Below are 22,605 nucleotides of genomic sequence, written 5' to 3'. Positions count from 1 at the left end.
TGGTGCTCTGGGGGATCGCGGGGGTGAATTTTGCACACCCCTGCGTGCCGTAGCTAGGTTGATCTCAATTTTGAGCATAGACCGGAGCAGCCACTAGACTATGTCTTGTTATAATGGTGTGGTCGTCACCTGCAACTTAGAACTTGCTCGTGAGTTATGGCTTATTCATTTCAAGGCTTGGCAGAAATTGATTTTTATTTGTTTTTTTGATCGTTTCGAGGGAGCAGAATTCGACTTTCATTTTTCAATCATTTCGATGGCTCGAAGGATCACTGTTTATTTAGAAGGCGGGAAAAAATGCAGGTGCCGTGGGGGGGTCAGACAATAACTACTTCATGACTGCAGAGGTTGCGTTCAAAAAGCGAACGCTTTAAAACACAAAGTCTCTTCAAGATAGATAAAGTCAATAGCCCCAGTTCAAACTCAAACATGGTCTCAAGCAGCAATTTGTTTTACGTGGCCTTGCTCTCAGTTTAGACAGTTATTAATGGAAACGCTTTTTCTGGGTTTGCGTCTGCGGGGAACTGGACGTCGCCTGGAATTTACTGATCAAAAGTGAATCTTTCCAAGCCTATCAATTTTGATTTGGTTAATGGGGTTTTATGTCCCCGTTGCTTTACTCTTAAGGGTCTCGCCGCAGCTCCGAACGGGATGAGCAAGCCAGAGCTGGAGAACGTTCTCTTGCCTCTTCAATGAACATTACCCGCCGCAGCCTGAGCCAGTCCAAGCGATTGTTACCCCTTCCCCTGGCCTTGACGTTGGCGCCTGGGTGACGCCAACCCTCCCGGCCTTGACGTTGGCGCCTGGGTGACGCCAACCCTCCCGGCCTTGACGTTGGCGCCTGGGTGACCCCAACCCGTTCGGCCTTGACGTTGGCGCCTGGGTGACGCCAACCCTCCCGGCCTTGACGTTGGCGCCTGGGTGACCCCAACCCGTTCGGCCTTGACGTTGGCGCCTGGGTGATGCCAACCCGTTCGGCCTTGACGTTGGCGCCTGGGTGATGCCAACCCGTTCGGCCTTGACGTTGGCGCCTGGGTGACGTCAACCCTCTCGGCCTTGACGTTGGCGCCTGGGTGACGCCAACCCGTTCGGCCTTGACGTTGGCGCCTGGGTGACGCCAACCCTTCCGGCATTGACGTTGGCGCCTGGGTGACGCCAACCCTCCTGGCCTCGCTGTTCGAGCCAGGTGGTGGCTCTGACTCCACAGCAAGAGGATCAGGGCGAACCAGGGGTGCCCTGAGATGGGTGGGGCACCACTACATATTGTTTTAGGCTGAGGTGTCACTTACAGAATAGGGTGAGCGTCTTTTGCCCTCCCCTCCACCCAGTATGGCGCCAAGAAGCCCTCTCATCTAAGCCACCAGGCGGCTTTTGAGGCAGACTGGGCTGAAACGGGTTAATTTGGTGCCTTGTGAGCTATTTCCGTGACTCTTGCGGTCGCACGGCGGCGCGGAGCACTCTGGGAGATGCAAATAGCACCCGTGGCCGGAGCCCTGGGCGCCAATTGGCTGGCGGGGCGCGTCAATCAGGCCGGACGCCCAATGGGAACGGCCGCGGCGGGGCACGTCGCTCTCCCTCCCCCACCCCTCTGGCCACGCCCCCTGGGAGGAAAAGTTTCGGGCGGCCCCAGTGGCTGGAGGGGAAAAAAAAAAATAAAAAAAAAAGATGGCGGAAAATTTAAAAGGTGAGCGAGGGAAGCCGGCGCGCGCGGAGCGTGGCGGGAGGCCGGGCTGGGCGCGCGGCGGGAGGGGCGCGCGGGGTGGGGGCTTCTATGAGGAGTGGCGCGAGCGCGAGCGCGGAGCTAGTTCCCCCCCCCCCTTTTCCGGCGCGCGAGGCGGCAGCAGAAGCGACCGTTAAGGAAGGAGGGGGCCGGTTGAGAGCGCGCGTTCAGGGGGCTGCCCTCGCGCCCAGGGCGGGAAACGGGGCAGGGCGGAGTGGGGGGAGGGGCGCTGCCCCCGCTGGTGCGGGGGGAGGGGCGCACGTGACCCTGAGGGTGCCACAGGTCCCCCAGGGCGCCCCCACTTCCCCCTGGGTGCCCCCACCCCTCTGGCACCGAGCACCTCCCCTTTGTAGGCTGGGATTGACCCCCCCCCCCGTACGGTTACGCCAACCTCTGGGTGCGGGGTGACCCCCCATGTACACTCATGCCTAGCCCCCAACGTGGGGTGACCTCCCCGTACACTCACGCCAACCCCCCTGGCGTGGGGTGACTTTCCACGTACGGTCACGCCAACCCCCCCAGTGCAGGGTGACCCCCCACTTTATGCTCACGCAACCTCCCACAGGCAGGGTGACCTCCCCCAGATGCTCACGCCAACCCCCCGATGCGGGATGATCCCCGGACGCTCACGCCAACCCCCCGGACGCAGGGTGACCCCCCCCAGATGCTCACACCAAGCCCCTGATGCAGGGTGACACGCTCACACCAACCCCCTGACGTGGGGTGACCCCCCCGGAGGCTTGCGCCAACCCCCTGACGCGGGGTGACCTCCCCGAGATGCTTGCACCAACCTCCCGACGCAGGGTGACCCCCCCGGACGCTCGCACCAACCCCCTGACGTGGGGTGACCTCTCCGAGATGCTTGCACCAACCTCCCGACGCAGGGTGACCCCCCCGGACGCTCGCACCAACCCCCTGACGTGGGGTGACCCCCCCCGGAGGCTCGCGCCAACCCCCTGACGCGGGGGGACCTCCCCGAGATGCTTGCACCAACCTCCCGACGCAGGGTGACCCCCCCGGACGCTCGCACCAACCCCCTGACGTGGGGTGACCCCCCCCCGGAGGCTCGCGCCAACCCCCTGACGCGGGGGGACCTCCCCGAGATGCTTGCACCAACCTCCCGACGCAGGGTGACCCCCCCGGACGCTCGCACCAACCCCCTGACGTGGGGTGACCCTCCCCCGGAGGCTCGCGCCAACCCCCTGACGCGGGGTGACCGCCCCGAGATGCTTGCACCAACCTCCCGACGCAGGGTGACCCCCCCGGACGCTCACACCAACCCCCTGACGTGGGGTGACCCCCCCCGGAGGCTCGCGCCAACCCCCTGACGTGGGGTGACCGCCCCGAGATGCTTGCACCAACCTCCCGACGCAGGGTGACCCCCCCCGGACGCTCGCACCAAGCCCCCTAGACAGGGTGACCTCTCCCTGTACGCTCAGGCTAACCACGTGCTCATGACAACCTCTGGATGAGGGGCAACCCTCGGACAAGGGGTGAGCCACTCCCCCGGCACGTGCTCGGGCTGACCTCCTCTCCCTTGGTAGGCTCACCAGTCCCCCGATGTGGGGTGACCCCCCCAGTACCCTCTGGTGAAAGCCTCAATGCAGCGTGACCCCCCCCCCCCCCCCCCATACATTCAGGCCAACCTGTCCGACGCAAGGGGATTCCCTCTACGTCACGCGGCCCCCCAACATTCCCTGCTGTCCTCCCGCTGACCGACCCTCACAGCTGTGACCCCAGGTCCCCCACTTGCACTTTGGCCCTTTCTGAGATCACAGCTCTGCTGGTGCCTCTCACTCCTGACCTGCAGCCCCCGCTAGCCAAGCTCTGGGCTCCCCCACCACACAGCGATTCCCCCCCCCCCGCCTTCCCTGGGGTCCCTCCCCTCCCTGCCCAGCCAGTGCCAGCCCCCTAACGCTGACCCGTGTGCCCGCAGGCTGTGCCGTGTGCTGCAAGTCCTCATGGTCCCAGCTGCAGGACCTGTGCCGGCTGGAGAGGGTTTGCTGCCCCTCGCTGGGCATCACCCGCAGGAACCTCAGCCACTTCGAGGTGGAGTTCCTGTGCGACTACAAGAGAGTGCGGGTGAGTCTGCCAGCCTGTGACCCCGATCCCTTCCGGGATTCCCCCCCTGCAGCTGGGAAACCCCCACGTCCAATATCCTTGCAGCCCAACCCCCTTCAGCCCGGATCCCCCCTACAGCCCATGTCCAATTCCCCTCTCCCCACCCCCGGGCAGCCTGCATCCCTCCGCCTCCAATTCTCCCCATGCAGCCTGGGTCTTCCCACCTCCAATTGCCCCTCACATCCTGCAATGGGGAGAGCAGGGGGGCTGGGAGCCAGACTCCTGGTTTCTCTCCCTGGCTCTGGGAGGGGAGTGGGGTCTAGTGGTTAGAATGGGGGCGGGGGGGGGGAGCTGGGAGCCAGGACTCCCAGGTTCTCTTCCTGGCTCTAAGAGGAGAGTGGAGGTCTAGTGGGTCACAGTACGGGGGGTGGGGGGAAGAGGTGTCTGGAAGCCCGGACTCCTGGGTCCCATCTCTGGGAGGGGGCATGGCTACGCCCGCTGACCGACGGGTTCTGGTGACAGGAGGAGGAGTTCTACCTGGTGAAGTGGCGCGGCTACCCGGAGTCCGAGAACACCTGGGAGCCGCGGAAGAACCTGCACTGTGTGGGCCTGCTGAAGCAGTTCCACAAGGACCTGGAGCAGGCCTGGATCCGGCGGGACGGCAAGCCCAAGAAAAACGCCCGCTGGCTGGACCAGGGCGTGGCGAACTACGTAGTGCAGAAAGCCAAGCAGCGGCGGGCCCTGTGGCGCTGGGAGCGCCAGCTGAACGCCAAGCGCAACCACAAGGGGCGCATCGTGGTGGAGAACGAGGTGGATCTCGACGGGCCGCCCCGGGACTTCGTCTACATCAATGAGTACAAGGTGGGCGAGGGCATCTCCCTCACCCAGGTGGCGGTGGGCTGCGAGTGCTGCGACTGCCTGGCGGAGGCTGCCAGCGGCTGCTGCTGCCCTGGCGCCTCCCGCCACAAGTTTGCCTACAACGAGCTGGGCCAGGTGCGCATCCGGGCGGGGCTGCCCATCTACGAGTGCAACGCCCGCTGCCGCTGCGGGGCTGAGTGCTCCAACCGCGTGGTGCAGCGGGGCATCCGCTACGATCTGTGCATCTTCCGGACCGCCAACGGGCGCGGTTGGGGCGTGCGCACCCTGGAGAAGATCCGCAAGAACAGCTTCGTCATGGAGTATGTGGGAGAGGTACGGAGCGCCAGGCAGCCACCTCTGGGGCAGGGCCGCTGGGGAACGTAGTGTCTGTCATATGGGGATGGCTTGCCTGACGTTGAGATGCAGCCACCTCTGGGGCAGAGCAGCTGGGGAACAGCTGCACATAACGTCACAAGTGGGGGGGCTCGCCTGGTGCTGAGATGCAGCCACTGCTGGGGTGGGACAGCAGCTGCATGGGGATGGCTTCCCTAGTGTTGAGATACAGCCACCTCTGGGGCAGGGCGGGGCGGCTCGGGAACAGCCGCACAGAGTCCCCCAGTGCCATGCTCTCAGCATGACCCCATCCCATCCCGTCCCCCCAGATCATCACATCAGAGGAGGCGGAGCGACGAGGGCAGATCTACGACCGCCAGGGTGCGACCTACCTCTTTGATCTGGACTATGTGGAGGATGTTTACACAGTGGATGCTGCCTACTATGGCAACATCTCACACTTCGTAAATCACAGCGTGAGTCGGGGGGGGGGGTGCGAGGGAGGGGGCTGGGGGCAGCCTGTGGGTGGATAAAAATCAGTGATTGAAAAACAAACAGAAAACACCCTGCCACGGTTTTTTTAATGTAAGTTAAATAGGCTTTTTTTTCCCCCTTAGAAAGAAAAAATGATTTAAAACAAAGTTTGAATTGCTGACAATGTATGTAAAGGCCCCAAATTTATGAGAATCTATGGAAATCATTTAAATCACGGTAACTAGACAGCCGGGCATGTGTGCTGTGGAGGTTTGAAAGAAAGTTGAAGCAGTGAACCGGTGGAAATCGCTGGCTCGCCTCATGTATTTTGTAGGGAGAATATTTGCTTTTGTTCAGTTTATTCACCTAGCTCAGCTAATGGCCAGTCCCTTGCAAGTTAAGAAACTGATCAGGAGCTGGCAAAGCAGGAAAGCTTGGTTTCCTCTTCCAGTCTCTGAATAAAAACTCGGTGGGAAAGGTAGAGATCTACTCGATCTAAAATCCTGAAGGACATGGAGACTAGAAACAATCAGTTCAAATTCACTAATTACAGAGAATGCTCCCTTTGTTTACTAAATCCATTTTAAATGCAAACCACGTTTTGATATTCCTCCTATTTTCTTCTGCATCCAGCATGTTCAAAGTAGTTTTATCGACCTGATTAAAAAGAACTGTTTCGTTTTCAATGCAAAACACGTTTTGATAAACTACTTTTTTCTTCTTATGGCTCCAGTGCACTTTAAGGGCGTGCTATTGAACTGATAATTCTTAATTTTTTAAATTATTTCTAAACTAAAAATAACACTCTAGTTACCTTCTCCAGACCTGAAGAAGCTCTCTGTGAAGCTTGAAAACTTGTCCCTCACACCAACAGAAGTTGGTCCAGTAAAAGATTTTTACCTCTCCCACCTTGTCCAACTAAAAATAACCTAGTTTTAAATGCAAACAGTTTTAGATAAACTTTACTTTTTTCTTCTTCTACACCCAGCACATTGAAGGTAGGTTTTATTTAATGAATGAAAAATAACTCAGTCAGTTTTCAATGCAAAACCATGTTTTTATAAACTCATTTTTGTTCTTACGCATCAACCATGTTTTAAGGTAGTTTTCATGGAATTAACAGTAGCTCAGTTTTAAATGCAAACCCTGTTTTGATAAACTCTACTTTTGTTTTTCCATATGCATCCCGCACATTTTATGGTTGTTTTATTGAACGAATTAAAGCGAAACAATTTAAAATCTTTTTGTGCACTTTTCATTACAATTTCCATCAAAATTAAACTTCACACAAACCATGAGTTGAATCCCCCCCCCAAAAAAACTAAATAAGAAATGCCATTCACCAAATTCTAACATAATAAAAAAGTAAAATTTAAGAATTCAAATAAATACATAACCTCTATATTAATAATTCATCTTAATACACTGCATTAGTGTAATATTAATATTAACAAATTAGTGTAATATAATGTATTAAGATTGATGAATTATGCTATAAATAGGCTTGGCAGAAGTCATTTTTTATCATTTCGATGGACAAAATTGTTTATTTTTAATCCTTTTCTCCTGATCTTTATTGATGTCAAGTTTCACAGTTGTGGGACCGTGGGGGGAGGGGCAGGGTTAGACAATAGGTTGGGTCAGGCTATAATTATATAATGACAGTAGATGCTAACATTCAGAAAGTTAAAGTTTTATAGCTGTTAGAACAAGAACACACACCACATGTCAAGACATACAAAGTCAATATCCTTCAAGCTGCATTTTTCTTACTTTGCCTAGCTGTCATGTTTGTGGGTGTGCGGTGAAAATGATGTTTACCAACACTGACCAGTAAAAATCTAATCCTTCCAAGCGGAGATCTAGGCTTTATGATAATACGATAATATAATTTGTCAATATTAATACATCATATTGTCCTACTTATAGATATTTCTAAATGACAATATAATGCATTAATATTAATTATATTTGAATCAGATAATTCATTAATAAATTATAACGTAATTGCTATATAATTGCTTAAATAAATGTGTGTAAACGTAGCCTGTCCTGCGGATTAGTGAAAAGATGGGCCAGATTTGGGGAAAAGGCGACATTTAGTTGCCAATCACAACGTTTTAACAATTACCAACCAGCGAGCCTCGGCTTTTCTCTAGGGAGAGAACAGAAAAGCACGGACGCAGAAGGGGATTGAAATGGAGGGTTGGAAACTGGGCTCCCCGCTTGCCGATTCAAAGCGGTGATTTAAATCGCTTCAGTTTCAGTTGCTCCGCCCCGGCGGGTGGGTCCAAGGAGCAGGGGAGGGAGCTGGTGATGCTCTGGCGAGGGAAGGGGTATTTGGTGAGGGGGCAGGGCTATGGCGGCTTTGCCTTCACCACTCACCTCCCCCCTCCCCCCCGGTGCAGTGTGACCCCAACCTGCAGGTATACAACGTGTTCATTGACAACCTGGATGAGCGGCTGCCGCGGATCGCCCTCTTCGCCACCCGGCACATCCGTGCTGGGGAGGAGCTCACCTTCGACTACAACATGCAGGGTGAGTGCCCTCTGGGGGGGCCTGAAGGGGGGCCAGGCCCCACTGCTTGGGAGAGCCCTGGGGTGGGATCCTCCCCCTGATGCCTTCTCTCCTCCCCCACAGTGGACCCGGTGGATGCAGAGAGCACACGGATGGACTCCAACCTGGGCCGGGCTGGCGGCCTGGCCGGCTCTCCCAAGAAGCGGGTGCGGATTGAGTGTAAGTGCGGGGCCGCATCCTGCCGGAAGTACCTCTTCTAGCCCCTGTGTGCCCTGCCGGGGGTCTGGAACCCACGGCCGCCACCGCGCAGGGCTCTGGGGGAGGGGCGGGGGGGCCCATGCCCACCCTCCCCCCATTGGACTTACCTCACCTACCTGCATTCACTCTACGGGGTGGGGCCTGCTTCCCTCTGCTCTTTCCCTCCTGTCAAGGGGGTTTTTATAGGAACTGCTGTCATGGATTTTAATCAGTTGGTTCCCAGGCTCTGCCACGGCCGTGTAAAGGCCCTGTCTACTGTGTACAGAGCGCCACGGCCTCCTGTGGGAAGCGGCTGGTTTGGGGGGGATCCAGGAATATTCGACTTGAAGCCGCACTTGACGCTGCGTCCCTATGCAACCGGCAAAGCAGCTGTGGGGGGAAGGCGATGTTTTTAAACCAATTTGGGGCATTTTGTAAAAGGACTTTTTCTACCAGGTATTTTTGATGGGGGTGGGGGGGAGGGGAGGGGAGGCAGCTGGGGTTGGGGAGCAGCTGGGCCGCGAGAGCTGATGTCTGCGATCAAGGCAATTAGATGGTTTGATTCTGGACCCGGTGGTGGTATCTGGTTCTTTTGGCTTGCAGTAACAGCGCCCCGTTGTTATAATGGCTAGAGAACAGGGTCGAGGGGGTACTCGGGAATGGGGTGGGGGCACTCTCCCTAGGCACTGGGGAGTGCCGTCTGTTTAATTCCAACCTCCCAGTTAAATCCAAATGATCTCTTCTCTGCACAAACTTAGATGGAGGAGTTTGCTTCACTTCCTGTCCTAAACTGGCAGGGAGTTTTGCTGTGTGGCTGTTCCTCAGGGGTCCCATCCCAGAGTCTGCTGCATTTCAGTGCTGGGCAAGCCACCCTGTGATGTGTTATACGCAGCTGTTCCTTAGCTGCCCTGCCCCAGGGGTGGCTGCATCTCAGCACTGGGCGAACTGTCCTTTTACACTCACAGGTTTGGGATTGGTCCAGGCCCCAGCTGTTAGTTCTGTGGAAGGTGCAGGTTAAATAGGCCCCTTGGCCCTAGTTCCACAGCCCTTAGCTATAGGGGGCAGGGCCTCCCCACATATGCCCAGCTGCAGCCCTCCCTCCCATGCTGGCAGCACCGCTGGCACGGGTCAGGGCAGAAACCTCACCTGTCTGGATCCACCTGTGTGAGAACCAGGCCTCCCAGGGGTAGTGAGTTGGGGGGCTAAGGACAGCAGGTCTCAGTCACCAAGGCAGGGGAGGGAGCCCCTAACAATGCTTGGCCCTCTGCTAGCGCTTTCCAGCAGCAGTTTTCACGTCCTGTCAGTATCGTTCGCCCTCTTCTACTGATGGGGAAACTGAGGCACAGGGACTTCAGCCCAACCACGGAATCCAGGTGTCCTGCTGTCTAGGCCGGAGGCTCTGTGGCAGCCGGGTCCCAAAGGGACATGCCAGCAGCGTGCCCCTGGGGAGCGAGGGCAACCCCTGGGGAGCGAGGGCAGCCCCAGGGAACCGACTCTGAGAGGCTGCCTCAGCCTACGTGTACTGTGGCTACGTCAGGGCGGTGGGGGGCACGTGCTGAGCCCCCTACCCCGGGATCTGGGTAGAACCGGCAGTTTCAAGCAGGGCTGTAGGTCAACCTGCCCACTGAGGGCGACCTGCCCCTGTAGCAGCCCACCCCCCCCCAGCAAATAAAGTAACCCCTTACCAGCAGGGGGGCAAGCAGCTCTGGGACCTGCCCCAGTCCGACCAGCAGCCTGAGACTGCCCGGCCAGAGCCAGCAAGAGAACCCAGGCGTCCTGGCTCACAGGAGGAGGGAGGAAGCGGGCTAAGCACAGGGGGGCCCCCACACCAAGGGGGAAGACACGACGGGGGCGTTGGGGGCAAGAACCACAAAGGGTTACATGGGGTCAGAGGGCACCCAGGCCCCTCAGCCACCAGGGCCAGGGAGCCGGGCTCAGGGGGGAGCAGGGTGGGGGGGGCCCTATTTCTGCTCGCGGCGCCAGACGATGACCATGCCCTTGGCGTCGCTGGAGGCCAGCAGGCTCTCGTCGCAGTTGAAGCTGACGCCCAGCACGGCGGCGCTGTGCCCCTGCAGCTTGTTCACGATGGCCCGGCTGGTGCGCTCCACGTCGAAGAAGTAGACGCACATGTCCTCGCTGCCCGTCACTGCAAGGGGGTGGAGTCAGGGGCGGGGCCTGGACCCCAGCCCGGAGAACCCCAGGGAGGGGCAGGGCCTTGGCAGGCAGACCCCCTCTGGGGGTGGAGGCAAGGGTGGGGCCTGTGCCACCAAGCTCCCTGAGGGGTGGAGCCAGGGGCACAAAGCCCCTGGGGGGTGGAGCCTGCCCCAGGAACCCCATGGAGGGGCCGAGCCTGGAGTTCTGGGGGTCAGAAACCAGGGGACCGATTCCCCCCACACCACCCCAGAGGATTCTGGGAGGGAGCTGAGCAGCAAGCTTGAGAAACCATGGGCTGACTCACATGCCCCGGGGGATTGTGGGGGACGGGGACCAAGCAGAGGGGGCTCCCCCATGGACCCACGCCGGGGGGTGGCTCTTACCCACGCAGGCCCCCTGGCGGAAGGACATGAGGGGGCAGAAGATGCTGCGGACGGGGTGGGAGCCCTGCTGGATCTGGAAGCTCCTCTTCAGCTGCAGGGTCCCCTCGTTGTCCACCACCCTGTGGGCAAAGCGGGTGTGAGCGCTGGGGAGGGTCCCCCGACAGCCCCCCTGCCCCACCCACTGGGGCCCAGCCCCGACTGCCAGGGGAGAGCGCCCCCACCTGCCCCCCGGCACCCCCCGGCGCCCAGCCCCGACTGCCAGGGGAGAGCGCCCCCACCTGCCCCCCGGCACCCCCCGGCGCCCAGCCCCGACTGCCAGGGGAGAGCGCCCCCACCTGCCCCCCGGCACCCCCCGGCGCCCAGCCCCGACTGCCAGGGGAGAGCGCCCCCACCTGCCCCCCGGCACCCCCCGGCGCCCAGCCCCGACTGCCAGGGGAGAGCGCCCCCACCTGCCCCCCGGCACCCCCCGGCGCCCAGCCCCGACTGCCAGGGGAGAGCGCCCCCACCTGCCCCCCGGCACCTCCCGGCGCCCAGCCCCGACTGCCAGGGGAGAGCGCCCCCACCTGCCCCCCGGCACCCAGCCCCGACTGCCAGGGGAGAGCGCCCCCACCTGCCCCCCGGCACCCCCCGGCGCCCAGCCCCGACTGCCAGGGGAGAGCGACCCCACCCTGCCCCCCGGCACCCCCCGGCGCCCAGCCCCGACTGCCAGGGGAGAGCGCCCCCACCTGCCCCCCGGCACCCCCCGGCGCCCAGCCCCGACTGCCAGGGGAGAGCGACCCCACCCTGCCCCCCGGCACCCCCCGGCGCCCAGCCCCGACTGCCAGGGAAGAGCGACCCCACCCTGCCCCCCGGCACCCCCCGGCGCCCAGCCCTGACTGCCAGGGAAGAGCGACCCCACCCTGCCCCCCGGCGCCCAGCCCCGACTGCCAGGGAAGAGCGACCCCTCCCTGCCCCCCGGCACCCCCCGGCACCCAGCCCTGACTGCCGGGGCAGAGCGCCCCCCAGAACTCCTCACCGGTAGAGGAGCAGCTTGTTGAGGCAGGCGTTGATGAGCAGCGAGGGGTCGCGGGCCTCCCGGCTGACCCAGGAGCGGGCCGAGATGCTGGTGATGGAGCTGCCCTCCTGCACCACCAGCCGCTTGGCCTTGGTCAGCTTCCCTGTGGTGCGGGGGGAGAGGGGGCGGTTAGGGCTGGGGGGCAGGGGGATCCCCACCCCCCGCCTGCCCAGGGGGCGGCTCACCCGTGGCCATGTCGAAGAGGAAGGAGAAGACGCTGCCGCGGTCGTCGCCGGCCCAGAGCAGGCGGCCGGGGGCGTCGAAGGAGAGCGCCAACACCCGGCCCGTCAGCTTGCTCGACCCGCCCTTCACCTTCTTCCCCGTCGAGATGTTCACCACGTGCAGGTTGTGCCTCCCGTTGCCCACCTGTGGGGGGAGCCGCGGAGCCGTCAGCCCCCTCCCCGGAGCGAGCCGGCGGCCCCCAGCAGGGACAGGCCCCCTGCCCCATTCCCCTCCCGGGGCCGGCGGGCACCGCGGCGAGGGGCTGGAAGACGCAGCCGAGCAGCTCGGCGCCGTCGGGGTCGGGTCGAGGGGACGGAGCGGGGCCGGGGGGCGGGTTGGGGGGCAGGCGGGGGGGCTCACCACGGTGAGGTTGTTGTTCATGGGCTGGAAGACGCAGCCGAGCAGCTCGGCGCTGTCGGGGTCGGGTCGAGGGGACGGAGCGGGGCCGGGGGGCGGGTTGGGGGGCCGGGGGGCGGGTTGGGGGGGCCGGGGGGCAGGCGGGGGGGGCTCACCACGGTGAGGTTGTTGTTCATGGGCTGGAAGACACAGCAGAGCAGCTCGGCGCCGTCGGGGTCGGGTCGAGGGGACGGAGCGGGGCCGGGGGGGCAGGTTGGGGGACCGGGGGGCGGGTTGGGGGCAGACGGGGGGGGCTCACCACAGTGAGGTTGTTGTTCATGGGCTGGAAGACGCAGCAGAGCAGGTCGGTGCCGTCGGGGTCGGGTCAAGGGGACGGAGTGGGGCCGGGGGCGGGTTGGGGGACGGGACGGCGGGTCGAGGGGACGGAGCGGGGCCGGGTTGGGGGGCAGGCGGGGGGGCTCACCACGGTGAGGTTGTTGTTCATGGGCTGGAAGACGCAGCCGAGCAGCTCGGCGCCGTCGGGGTCGGGTCGAGGGGACGGAGCGGGGCCGGGGGGCGGGTTGGGGGGCCGGGGGGCGGGTTGGGGGGCAGGCGGGGGGGCTCACCACGGTGAGGTTGTTGTTCATGGGCTGGAAGACGCAGCCGAGCAGCTCGGCGCCATTGGGGTCGGGTCGAGGGGACGGAGCGGGGCCGGGGGGCGGGTTGGGGGGCTCACCACAGTGAGGTTGTTGTTCATGGGCTGGAAGATGCAGCCGAGCAGGTCGGTGCCGTCGGGGTCGGGTCGAGGGGACGGAGTGGGGCCGGGGGGCGGGTTGGGGGACGGAGCGGGGCCGGGGGGGCGGGTTGCGGGGGCGGGGGGCAGGTTGGGAGCAGGCGGGGGGGCTCACCACGGTGAGGTTGTTCATGGGCTGGAAGACGCAGCAGAGCAGCTCGGCGCCGTCGGAGTCGGGTCGAGGGGACGGAGCGGGGCCGGGGGGGCGGGTTGGGGGGCAGGCGGGGGGGCTCACCACAGTGAGGTTGTTGTTCATGGGCTGGAAGATGCAGCAGAGCAGGTCGGTGCCGTCGGGGTCGGGTCGAGGGGACGGAGCGGGGCCGGGGGGCGGGTTGGGGGGGCAGGCGGGGGGCTCACCACGGTGAGGTTGTTGTTCATGGGCTGGAAGACGCAGGAGAGCAGCTCGGCGCCATCGGAGTCGGGTCGAGGGACGGAGCGGGGCCGGGGGGCGGGTTGGGGGGCCGGGTTGGGGGGCAGGCGGGGGGGCTCACCACGGTGAGGTTGTTGTTCATGGGCTGGAAGACGCAGCAGAGCAGCTCGGCGCCGTCGGGGTCGGGGATCTGGCGGATGCACTTGCCCTCGGCCGCGGCCCAGATGCGCATGGTGCCGTCCAGCGAGGTGGAGACCAGCACGTCGTTGGAGAGGGACCAGGCGAAGTCGGACACGCCCCGGCTGTGGCCCCGCAGCACCCGCAGCACGGCGGGCGGGGCGGGGCGCCAGCTGGCACACCGAGATGGTGCCGTCCAGCGAGCAGCAGGCCAGCAGGTGCTTGTCGTCGTTGGCGAACTGCACCTTGGGCACTGGGGGGGTGGCGGGGGGTGAGTGGGGGGCACCGCCCCCCCCCGTGCCACCGCCCCCTCCTGGTCCCCTCCCACGGGGCCCTGCCCCCCCCCGTGCCACCGCCCCCTCCTGGTCCCCTCCCACAGGGCCCCGCCCACCCTGTGCCGCCGCCCCCTCCTGGTCCCCTCCCACCCCATGCCTCCTGGTCCCTTCCTGGTCCCCTCCCACGGGGCCCCGCCCACCCCCGTGCCTCCTGGTCCCCTCCCACGGGGCCCCCCCCCGTGCCTCCTGGTCCCCTCCCACGGGGCCCCGCCCCCCCCCGTGCCGCCGCCCCCTCCTGGTCCCCTCCCTCGGGGCCCCACCCCCCCCCGTGCCGCCGCCCCGTCCTGGTCCCCTCCCACAGGGCCCCGCCCACCCCATGCCACCGCCCCCTCCTGGTCCCCTCCCACCCCGTGCCACCACCCCCTCCTACGCGCTATCTCAGAGTGGGGCCCCGCCGCCCCCTCCTGGTCCCCTCCCTCGGGGCCCCCACCCCCCCGTGCCGCCGCCCCCTCCTGGTCCCCCTCCCACGGGCCCCCGCCCACCCCATGCCACCGCCCCCTCCTGGTCCCCTCCCTCGGGGCCCCCGCCCACCCCGTGCCACCCCCCCCTCCTGGTCCCCTCCCTCGGGGCCCCGCCGCCCCCTCCTGGTCCCCTCCCTCGGGGCCCCGCCGCCCCCGTGCCGCCACCCCCTCCTGGTCCCCTCCCACGGGGCCCCGCCCACCCCCCCTCCTGGTCCCCTCCCACGGGGCCCCGCCCACCCTGTGCCTCCTGGTCCCCTCCTGGTCCCCTCCCACGGGGCCCCCGCCCACCCCGTGCCACCACCCCCTCCTGGTCCCCTCCTGGTCCCCTCCCACGGGGCCCCGCCCACCCCCATGCCGCCGCCCCCTCCTGGTCCCCTCCCTCGGGGCCCCTGCCCCCCCCCGTGCCACCGCCCCCCTCCTGGTCCCCTCCCACGGGGCCCCGCCCACCCTGTGCCACGGCCCCCTCCTGGTCCCCTCCCACGGGGCCCTGCCCCCTTTGAATGTAACCCTCCCCCCACCCAGCCCTGCAGGGAGCATGCCCCCCCCTTCCGGTGTCTGCCCCCCCCTTCTGCCCCACACAGCTGTCCTCCGGGCCCCGCTCCCCACAGCACAGCCGCACGCTGCCTCCACTGACCACCCCCCCCATCCCCCGGGCACCTGCCCTGGCCACATGGTATGACCCAGTGTCCCCCACTTCCAGTCCCCTCCCACTCCATGGGCTGGTCCCTCATCTTGCTCCAGTGGGGGACCCCTGCCCTGAAGGAGCAGGTGGGTTCGACCCCCCCCCATCCCAGCAGCCCCCCCTCACCGGCCTCGTCGACGTGCTGGTCAAAGACGTGGTACATGCCGGCGAAGGCGTAGTTCTCGCTCAGCGTTGTGTCACCGGCCATGGCCCGGCTGGCCTCCGCCACCGACGTGGGTACCACGCTGCCGGGGGGCCTGGGGGGCGGGGTCAAAACTGGCCACTCAGAACCCAGGCGTCCTGGCTCCCGGCCCCCCCGCTCTAATCGCTACACCCTACTCCCTTCCCAGCGCTGGGGAGAGAACCCAGGAGTCCTGACATAGCTCTGTGGGTCAGGAGTAGGGATCCCCCCTTCCACCTCCCCCCGTGACATTGCTGTGCCAATGCCCCGAGCTTACACCTGGACTCCTGGGTTCTCTCGCTGGCGCTGGGAGGGGAGTGGGGTCTAGTGGTTAGAGCAGAGGGGGCTGGGAGCCAGGACTCCTGGGTTCTCTCCCTGGCTCTGGAAATGGGAGTGGGCTATAGGGATTAGAGCGTGGGGGCTAGACCAGGATAAGCCCTATAGCTATCGACCAGGAGAGCTTGGTGGTGCAGAGAACCCAGGAGTCCGGCTGCCCCCAGCCCAGCTCTGGATGGGGGGCAAAGGCAGGTGCCCCAGACAGCAGCCACCACTGGCTGGGAGCAGAGCCCAGGTCCAGGGCCGCGGTGCCACCTGGCTGGGCAGGGCTGCCCGGGTTTGCAGAAGCCCCGGAGAGACATGGGGGTACAGGCGTGGGCACCGCCCCCAGAGCACCCCCACCCCCGGCGCCCCCACGCTCACCGTTCGTCATACGCCACGCGGTTCATCTGCGCCTGCAGCTGGTAGGAGCCACGGCTGACGGAGCGGCGATGACCACGGGCCCCCAATGCCCGGGCATCATCCTCAAAGTCCTAGGGGAAAATGGACAGGTCACCTGGATGACGGGCCCCAGAGGTGGCTGCATCTCAGCACCAGGCGAGCCTACCTGTGTGGCGTTATGTGCGGCTGTTCCCCAGCTGCCCCCGCCCCAGAGGTGGCTGCAGCTCAGCACTGGGTGAGCCACTCCCATGCAGCGTTATGTGCGGCTGTTCCCCAGCTGCCCCGCCCTAGAGATGGCTGCAGCTCAGCACCAGGCGAGCCTACCTGTGTGGCGTTATGTGCGGCTGTTCCCCAGCTGCCCCACCCCAGAGGTGGCTGCATCTCAGCACCAGGCAAGCCTACCTGTGTGGCGTTATGTGTGGCTGTTCCCCAGCTGCCCCGCCCCAGAGGTGGCTGCAGCTCATCACCGGGTGAGCCACTCCCATGCAGCGTTATGTGCGGCTGTTCCCCAGCTGCCCCGCCCCAGAGGTGGCTGCAGCTCAGCACTGGGTGAGCCACTCCCAATGCAGCGTTATGTGCGGCTGTTCCCCAGCTGCCCCGCCCCAGAGGTGGCTGCAGCTCAGCACTGGGTGAGCCGCCCCCGTGTGACGTTACGGGCGGCCTCTCCCGTACCTCCATGCGGTCCAGCGTGGTGCGGCTGCTCCGGACGATGCTGTTGCTGTAGGCCCGGAAGCTGCTCTGCTCGGAGAGGGGCCCGTAGCGCTGCGCCAGGAGCTGGGCGCGCAGCCGCAGGTACAGCTTGCGGGCGCCGGGGTCGTGCCCGGCCTTGGCGTTCTCCCGCAGCAGCTGGCTGCGCCGCCGGATGTACTGGGTGCGGAACTGCGGGAAGCCGGGCGTGCGGTAGGCGTTGTACCTGTGTGAGAGCCCCCTTGTGACCCCCAGCACGGCGCCCCCCAGGGGAGAGCCCCCCGTGACCCCCAGCACGGCGCCCCCCAGGGGAGAGTCCCTTACCCAGCCCCCCGTGACCCCCAGCACGGCGCCCCCCAGGGGAGAGCCCCCCCATGACCCTCAGCACAGTGCTCCCCAGGGGAGAGCCCCCCACCCAGCCCCCCCGTGACCCCCAGCACGGTGCCCCCAGGGGAGAGACCCCAGCATGGCGCCCCCCAGGGGAGAGTCCCCCATGACCCCCAGCACAGCGCTCCCCAGGGGAGAGCCCCTTACCCAGCCCCCCCGTGACCCCCAGCACAGTGCTCCCCAGGGGAGAGCCCCCACCCAGCCCCCCGTGACCCCCAGCACGGCGCCCCCCCAGGGGAGAGTCCCTTACCCAGCCCCCCGTGACCCCCAGCACGGCGCCCCCCAGGGGAGAGTCCCTTACCCAGCCCCCCGTGACCCCCAGCACGGCGCCCCCCAGGGGAGAGTCCCTTACCCAGCCCCCCGTGACCCCCAGCACGGTGCCCCCCGAGGGGAGAGCCCCCCATGACCCCCAGCACGGTGCTCCCCAGGGGAGAGCCCCCACCCAGCCCCCCGTGACCCACAGCACGGTGACCCCCAGGGGAGAGCCCCCACCCAGCCCCCCCGTGACCCCCAGCACGGCGCCCCCCCAGGGGAGAGCCCCTTATCCAGCCCCCCGTGACCCCCAGCACGGTGACCCCCAGGGGAGAGACCCCTGCCCAGCCCCCCGTGACCCCCCAGCAAGGTGCTCCCCCAGGGGAGAGCCCCCCTGTGACCCCTAGCACGGCACCCCCCAGCACCTGCCCCTGACTGCCAGGGGCGAGCGCCCCCGCCGAGCCCCAGCCCCCCAACTCACCTCGCGTCGACAGCCAGCACTTGTTGCCACACTGCGGCCATGCCACTCCCTGCTGGCGCCTTGGGGGAGCTGGCCAGCCTGGGGGGGCAAGGAGGACACAGAGTCAGCCGGGGATCCACTGGGCGGGCGGGCGGGGGGGGGGGGGCACAGAGCCAGCCCGGGGGGGGGGGTCACCCACCCCTGACACATCAGGGGCAGGGGGTGCTTCCCTCGGGGTCCCAGCTCCAGCCCCCAACATCTCTGAACCCCCTTCGCCTGCAGCAGGCGGGCAGGGGGTGGCCCCGGGAGGCTGGATGCAGGGGCCAGGAGGGAACCCCCACCCCAAGGAGACCCGTGAGAGGGTATTATGGGATGGAGATTGGAGGGTTGCGGGGGGGGGGGGGTGCGGTGGGCTATGCTGGGACCGGCAGGGGTGACTGGGGGGCAGGAGTATTATGGGTTAGCTGAGGTTGTTGCTAGTGAGGGGGGGATGGAGGTGAAAGGGGGGGCGATGCTGTGAGGATGGATACGGGGGGGGAGAAAGAGGCACATCCGGGGGGGGGTCCTATAGAGGAAAGGGGCCGGGGGGGAGCACAGACCGCAGGGATGGGGCTCCTAATGGCAGACTGAGGTGCAGCCCCCCCCCCATTGCAACCCCCCAGCACGGATCGCATCGCACCCCAGGGCGGGGGGGGGGGTCCTGCTGCCAGCCCCCCCACTGCAATCCGGCGGGGGGGGCTAGCGGTCCTGCAACCCCCCCAGCACGGATCGCATCGCATCGCACCCCAGGGCGGGGGGGTCCTGCTGTCAGCCCCCCCATTGCAATCCGGGGCGGGGGGGGACCTGGGGAGGTCCCATTGCATCGCCTCAAGAGCGGACCGGGGGGGGGGGGGCGCGGCGCTGCGATGCAAACCCGAGCGGGGACACGGGGGCGGGGGGGGGGGTCGGTACCTGGGGCGGGTCCCGGCCTCAGTCCCAGGCCGGCGGCAGCGGCTGGGGGCGGATGCGGCCACGGCGCCCGCCCCGGACCGCAGCCGCATGCGCCTGGGTGTGTGTGCGGGGCCCGGGGGGGGATTATCAACCAATAGTGCACCGGTCCCTCCCTCCATGCAACCAGCCCCCCCGCCCCCCATGTGCAACCAGCCCCCCCCCGCGCACCCGCCCCCCTCTGCACCCCATGCAACCAGCCCCCTCCCGCGCACACCGCCCCCCTCTCCACCCCCATGCAACCAGCCCCCTCCCGCGCACCCGCCCCCCTCTCCACCCCATGCAAACCAGCCCCCCTCCCGCACGCACCGCCCCCCCTCTGCACCCCATGCAACCAGCCCCCCCCTTCCCGCGCCCCGCCCCCCTCTGCAACCCATGCAACCCAGCCCCCCCTCCCGCGCACCCGCCCCCCTCTGCACCCCCATGCAACCAGCCCCCCTCCCCGCGCCCCCGCCCCCCCTCTGCACCCCATGCAACCAGCCCCCCCTCCCGCGCACCCGCCCCCCCCTCTGCACCCCATGCAACCAGCCCCCCTCCCGCGCACCCGCCCCCCTCTGCACCCCATGCAACCAGCCCCCCTCCCGCGCACCCGCCCCCCTCTCCACCCCATGCAACCAGCCCCCCCTCCCGCGCACCCGCCCCCCTCTGCACCCCATGCAACCAGCCCCCCTCCCGCGCACCCGCCCCCCTCTGCACCCCATGCAACCAGCCCCCCTCCCGCGCACGCACCCGCCCCCCTCTGCACCCCATGCAACCAGCCCCTCCCGCGCACCCGCCCCCCCCTCTGCACCCCATGCAACTAGCTCCCACCCCGCCCCCGCCCCCCCTCTCCACCCCATGCAACCAGCCCCCCTCCCGCCGCACCCGCCCCCCTCTGCACCCCATGCAACTAGCTCCCACCCCGCCCCCCTCTCCACCCCATGCAAACCAGCCCCCCTCCCGCGCACCCGCCCCCCCTCTGCACCCCATGCAACCAGCCCCCTCCCGCGCACCCGCCCCCCTCTCCACCCCATGCAACCAGCCCCCCTCCCGCGCACCCGCCCCCCTCTGCACCCCATGCAACTAGCTCCCTACCCCGCCCCCGCCCCCCCCTCTGCACCCCATGCAACCAGCCCCCTCCCGCGCACACCCGCCCCCCTCTGCACCCCATGCAACTAGCTCCCACCCCGCCCCCGCCCCCCTCTGCACCCCATGCAACCCCCCCCCCCCGCCCGCACCAGCCCACCAGGGCTCTGAAGAAATCTCCCAGCCCCTGGGAAGCTGCAGACCAGGCCCTGGGCTGCCAGAGCCATCTCCACCCTAGCCAAGCTGCCCCACCCTGGAAGAGCCAGGGCTGATGGCCAGCAGCCGGGGAACAAAGCCTGACCCACCAGCTTGATTTCCTTCTTGGGCGGGTGGGGGTAACTGGTTGGTGGAGAGCGGGGACGGGGGGGACAGATCACCCCCCATCGGGGAGACCAGGGGAGACCCAGAGAGGCGAAGTCAGGAAAGCAACTGAAATCCTGCTCTGCTGGAGGAGATTCCCCAGGGGCCGCCCCTCCTAAAGTCTCGATTACTGAGGGACCATGAAAGATGCACCCCAAGAGTTGGATGCTAATATTTTCTCTGGCTCATTCAATTGATTAACCATCTGTTGGGATACTGCAGATTATGGACTAGGGGTATTTTGTGACTTGCAAACTCAGCTTTGTACTTCGGGATCACTGAAGCATTATACCCAGCTGTACAGAAACGCTTTCCGTAACCTGAGAAGTAGATCGTTTTAAACATTAGCTCGAAGAACATTTTTATACCTGGACTTCAGCCAGGCTTTGGACCAGGGCTGTCAAACAATGAAAAAAAATGGCAATGAATCGCGAGATTTAAAAACAAAAAACAGTGTCGCTCAATCGTGGGTTTATTTGCACTGTTAAACAAGAATCAAATCCCAATTTCACTTCAGATTGAAGTACGAAGAGGCACACACATGATTTGTGTATCTGGCCCAGAAATACCTTGCAAGGCCACCTACAACCGCGCCAGGCGAACGCCTGTTCTCACTTTCAGGTGCCAGTGTAAATAAGAAGCGGGCAGCATTATCACCCAGAAGTGTAAACACACTTGTTCGTCTTAGCGATCGGCTGAACGAGAAGAAGGACTGAGTGGACTTGCAGGCGCTAAAGTGTTAGATTGCTTCGGTTTTGAGTGCGGTTATGTCACAAAAAAATTTGTGTTACACTTGTAAATTGCACCTACAGGATAAAGAGATCACCTCATCCCAGGGCTGCAGGGCAAACTGAAAATATTATTTCTCTCGTTTATCTTTTTCACAGTGCAGCTATGTGTAATCAAAACTACTGCTGCAAAGTGAGCACGGTACACTTTGTACTCGGCGTTGTAATTGAAATCAGTATATTTGAAAATATGGAAAAACATCAACACATTTATAGTCAAGGGGAATTGGTGTTGTGGTATTGTATAACAGTGCGATTAAAACTGGGATTAATCGCAATTTTTTTAATCTAGTCAATTTGTTTTGCGTTAATCGCTTGCGTTAACTGCAATTAATTGACAGCCCTGCTCTTGCCACGGTCCCACATGACAGTCTGATAAGTAAGCTGGAGAAATGCGGGCTTGGCAGAATTACCATTAAGCGGACACAGAATTGGTTAAATAACCACAAAGAGTAATTGTTCATGGACTGATGTCGGCTTGGAAGGAGGTCTCAAGCGAGGATCCCCAGGGATCTGGTCTGGATCTGGTGGTGTTTTACATCTTTATTAACTACCAGGATGTAGGGAGAGACTGATCTAGTGTAGAGATGTCACAAAGCGAGGGGGGGTTGCCAACACTTTAGAGGACAGAGCTAAAATTCAGAGGGATCTTGATAAACTGGAGAACTCGGCTGTAGCCAAGAAAATGAAATTCAACAAAGACCAATGTAAGGGGCAAGAAAAACCAAATGCACCAGTACCGAACGGGCCAGAACTGGCTGGGCAGCAGCACTGCTGGGAGTGGCGGTGGATCACAACCCCGGCCACGTGATGCTGTTGCAAAAAACACGTGCAATTTTAGGTTGCATTAACAGAGGTGTAGCTGCAAGTCGCAGACGGGACAGGACCGCTCGGCTGGGCCACAGCTAGAGGACGGTGTCCGGTTTCGGTCACCAATGCCCAGAAAGGACGTGGAGACACTGGGTAGGATCCAGAGGCGAGCGCCAAAGACGATCAAAGGGGCGGGACGCCAGCCACGTGAGCCAAGGAACTGGGTACGCTCAGTTTGGAAAAGAGATTGACAGCGCTCTTCGAATACTCGAAAGGCTGCCATAGAAAAGATGGAGGCAGGTCGTTCTTTCTTGCCCCAGAGGGCAGGACGAGAGGCCGTGGGTTCAAACTACAGCACAGCAGATTGAGATTAAATCTCAGGGAAAACTTCCGGCCGGGAAGAGCAGCAGGACGACGGAACCGAGGCCTCGGGAGGTTGTGGAAGCTCCTTCAAGGAGGGTTTCGAGCGGAGGCCGGAGCCATCTGTCTTGGATGGTTTAAATCCTGCAGTGTGGTCAGGGGTCAGACTAGGTGCCCCTCGCGGTCCCCTCTAACCCTACGGGTCAAGGAGTCTATGATCCCCCACCTCATGCACAGCTCCCACTGCACCCCAAATGCCAGCCTCCACACTCATCGCCACCCCCCCCATCCCAGTGCACAGCCCCAAATACCGTGTCCCCCCCACAGCCCCAGTGCATGTCGTTAGCTTTTGGGTTCTGCATGAAAAATCCCCTGCACAATTCC

At 63.8% G+C, this 22,605-nt stretch overlaps 2 protein-coding genes across 2 annotated transcripts; one reads left to right on the top strand and one right to left on the bottom strand.

Moving 5' to 3' along the window:
• The first annotated feature begins 1,608 nt into the window (after nt 1-1,608).
• Nucleotides 1,609-8,666, top strand: SUV39H1 (SUV39H1 histone lysine methyltransferase). The gene is made up of 6 exons (XM_073321449.2): nt 1,609-1,684; nt 3,657-3,802; nt 4,304-4,972; nt 5,302-5,448; nt 7,855-7,984; nt 8,087-8,666. The coding sequence occupies exons 1-6, from the start codon at nt 1,666-1,668 to the stop codon at nt 8,221-8,223; spliced, it is 1,248 nt and encodes a 415-aa protein (XP_073177550.2). The 5' UTR covers nt 1,609-1,665; the 3' UTR covers nt 8,224-8,666.
• A 1,413-nt stretch (nt 8,667-10,079) lies between these two features.
• WDR13 (WD repeat domain 13) lies at nt 10,080-18,892 on the bottom strand. Its single transcript, XM_078850243.1, is given in 11 exon segments — nt 10,080-10,346; nt 10,738-10,856; nt 11,753-11,894; nt 11,977-12,157; nt 13,634-13,855; nt 13,857-13,942; nt 15,294-15,424; nt 16,048-16,157; nt 16,738-16,978; nt 17,873-17,950; nt 18,803-18,892. Coding segments are annotated over 11 exon segments (1,584 nt in total). The 5' UTR covers nt 18,892; the 3' UTR covers nt 10,080-10,161.
• Between the last annotated feature and the right edge of the window lie 3,713 nt (nt 18,893-22,605).

The sequence above is a fragment of the Lepidochelys kempii genome, chromosome 23, assembly GCF_965140285.1.
Source record: "Lepidochelys kempii isolate rLepKem1 chromosome 23, rLepKem1.hap1, whole genome shotgun sequence".
Lineage (NCBI taxonomy): Eukaryota > Metazoa > Chordata > Testudines > Cheloniidae > Lepidochelys > Lepidochelys kempii.
Note: the sequence above shows the minus strand (reverse complement) of the source record. Positions and strands in the feature narration are given on the sequence as shown.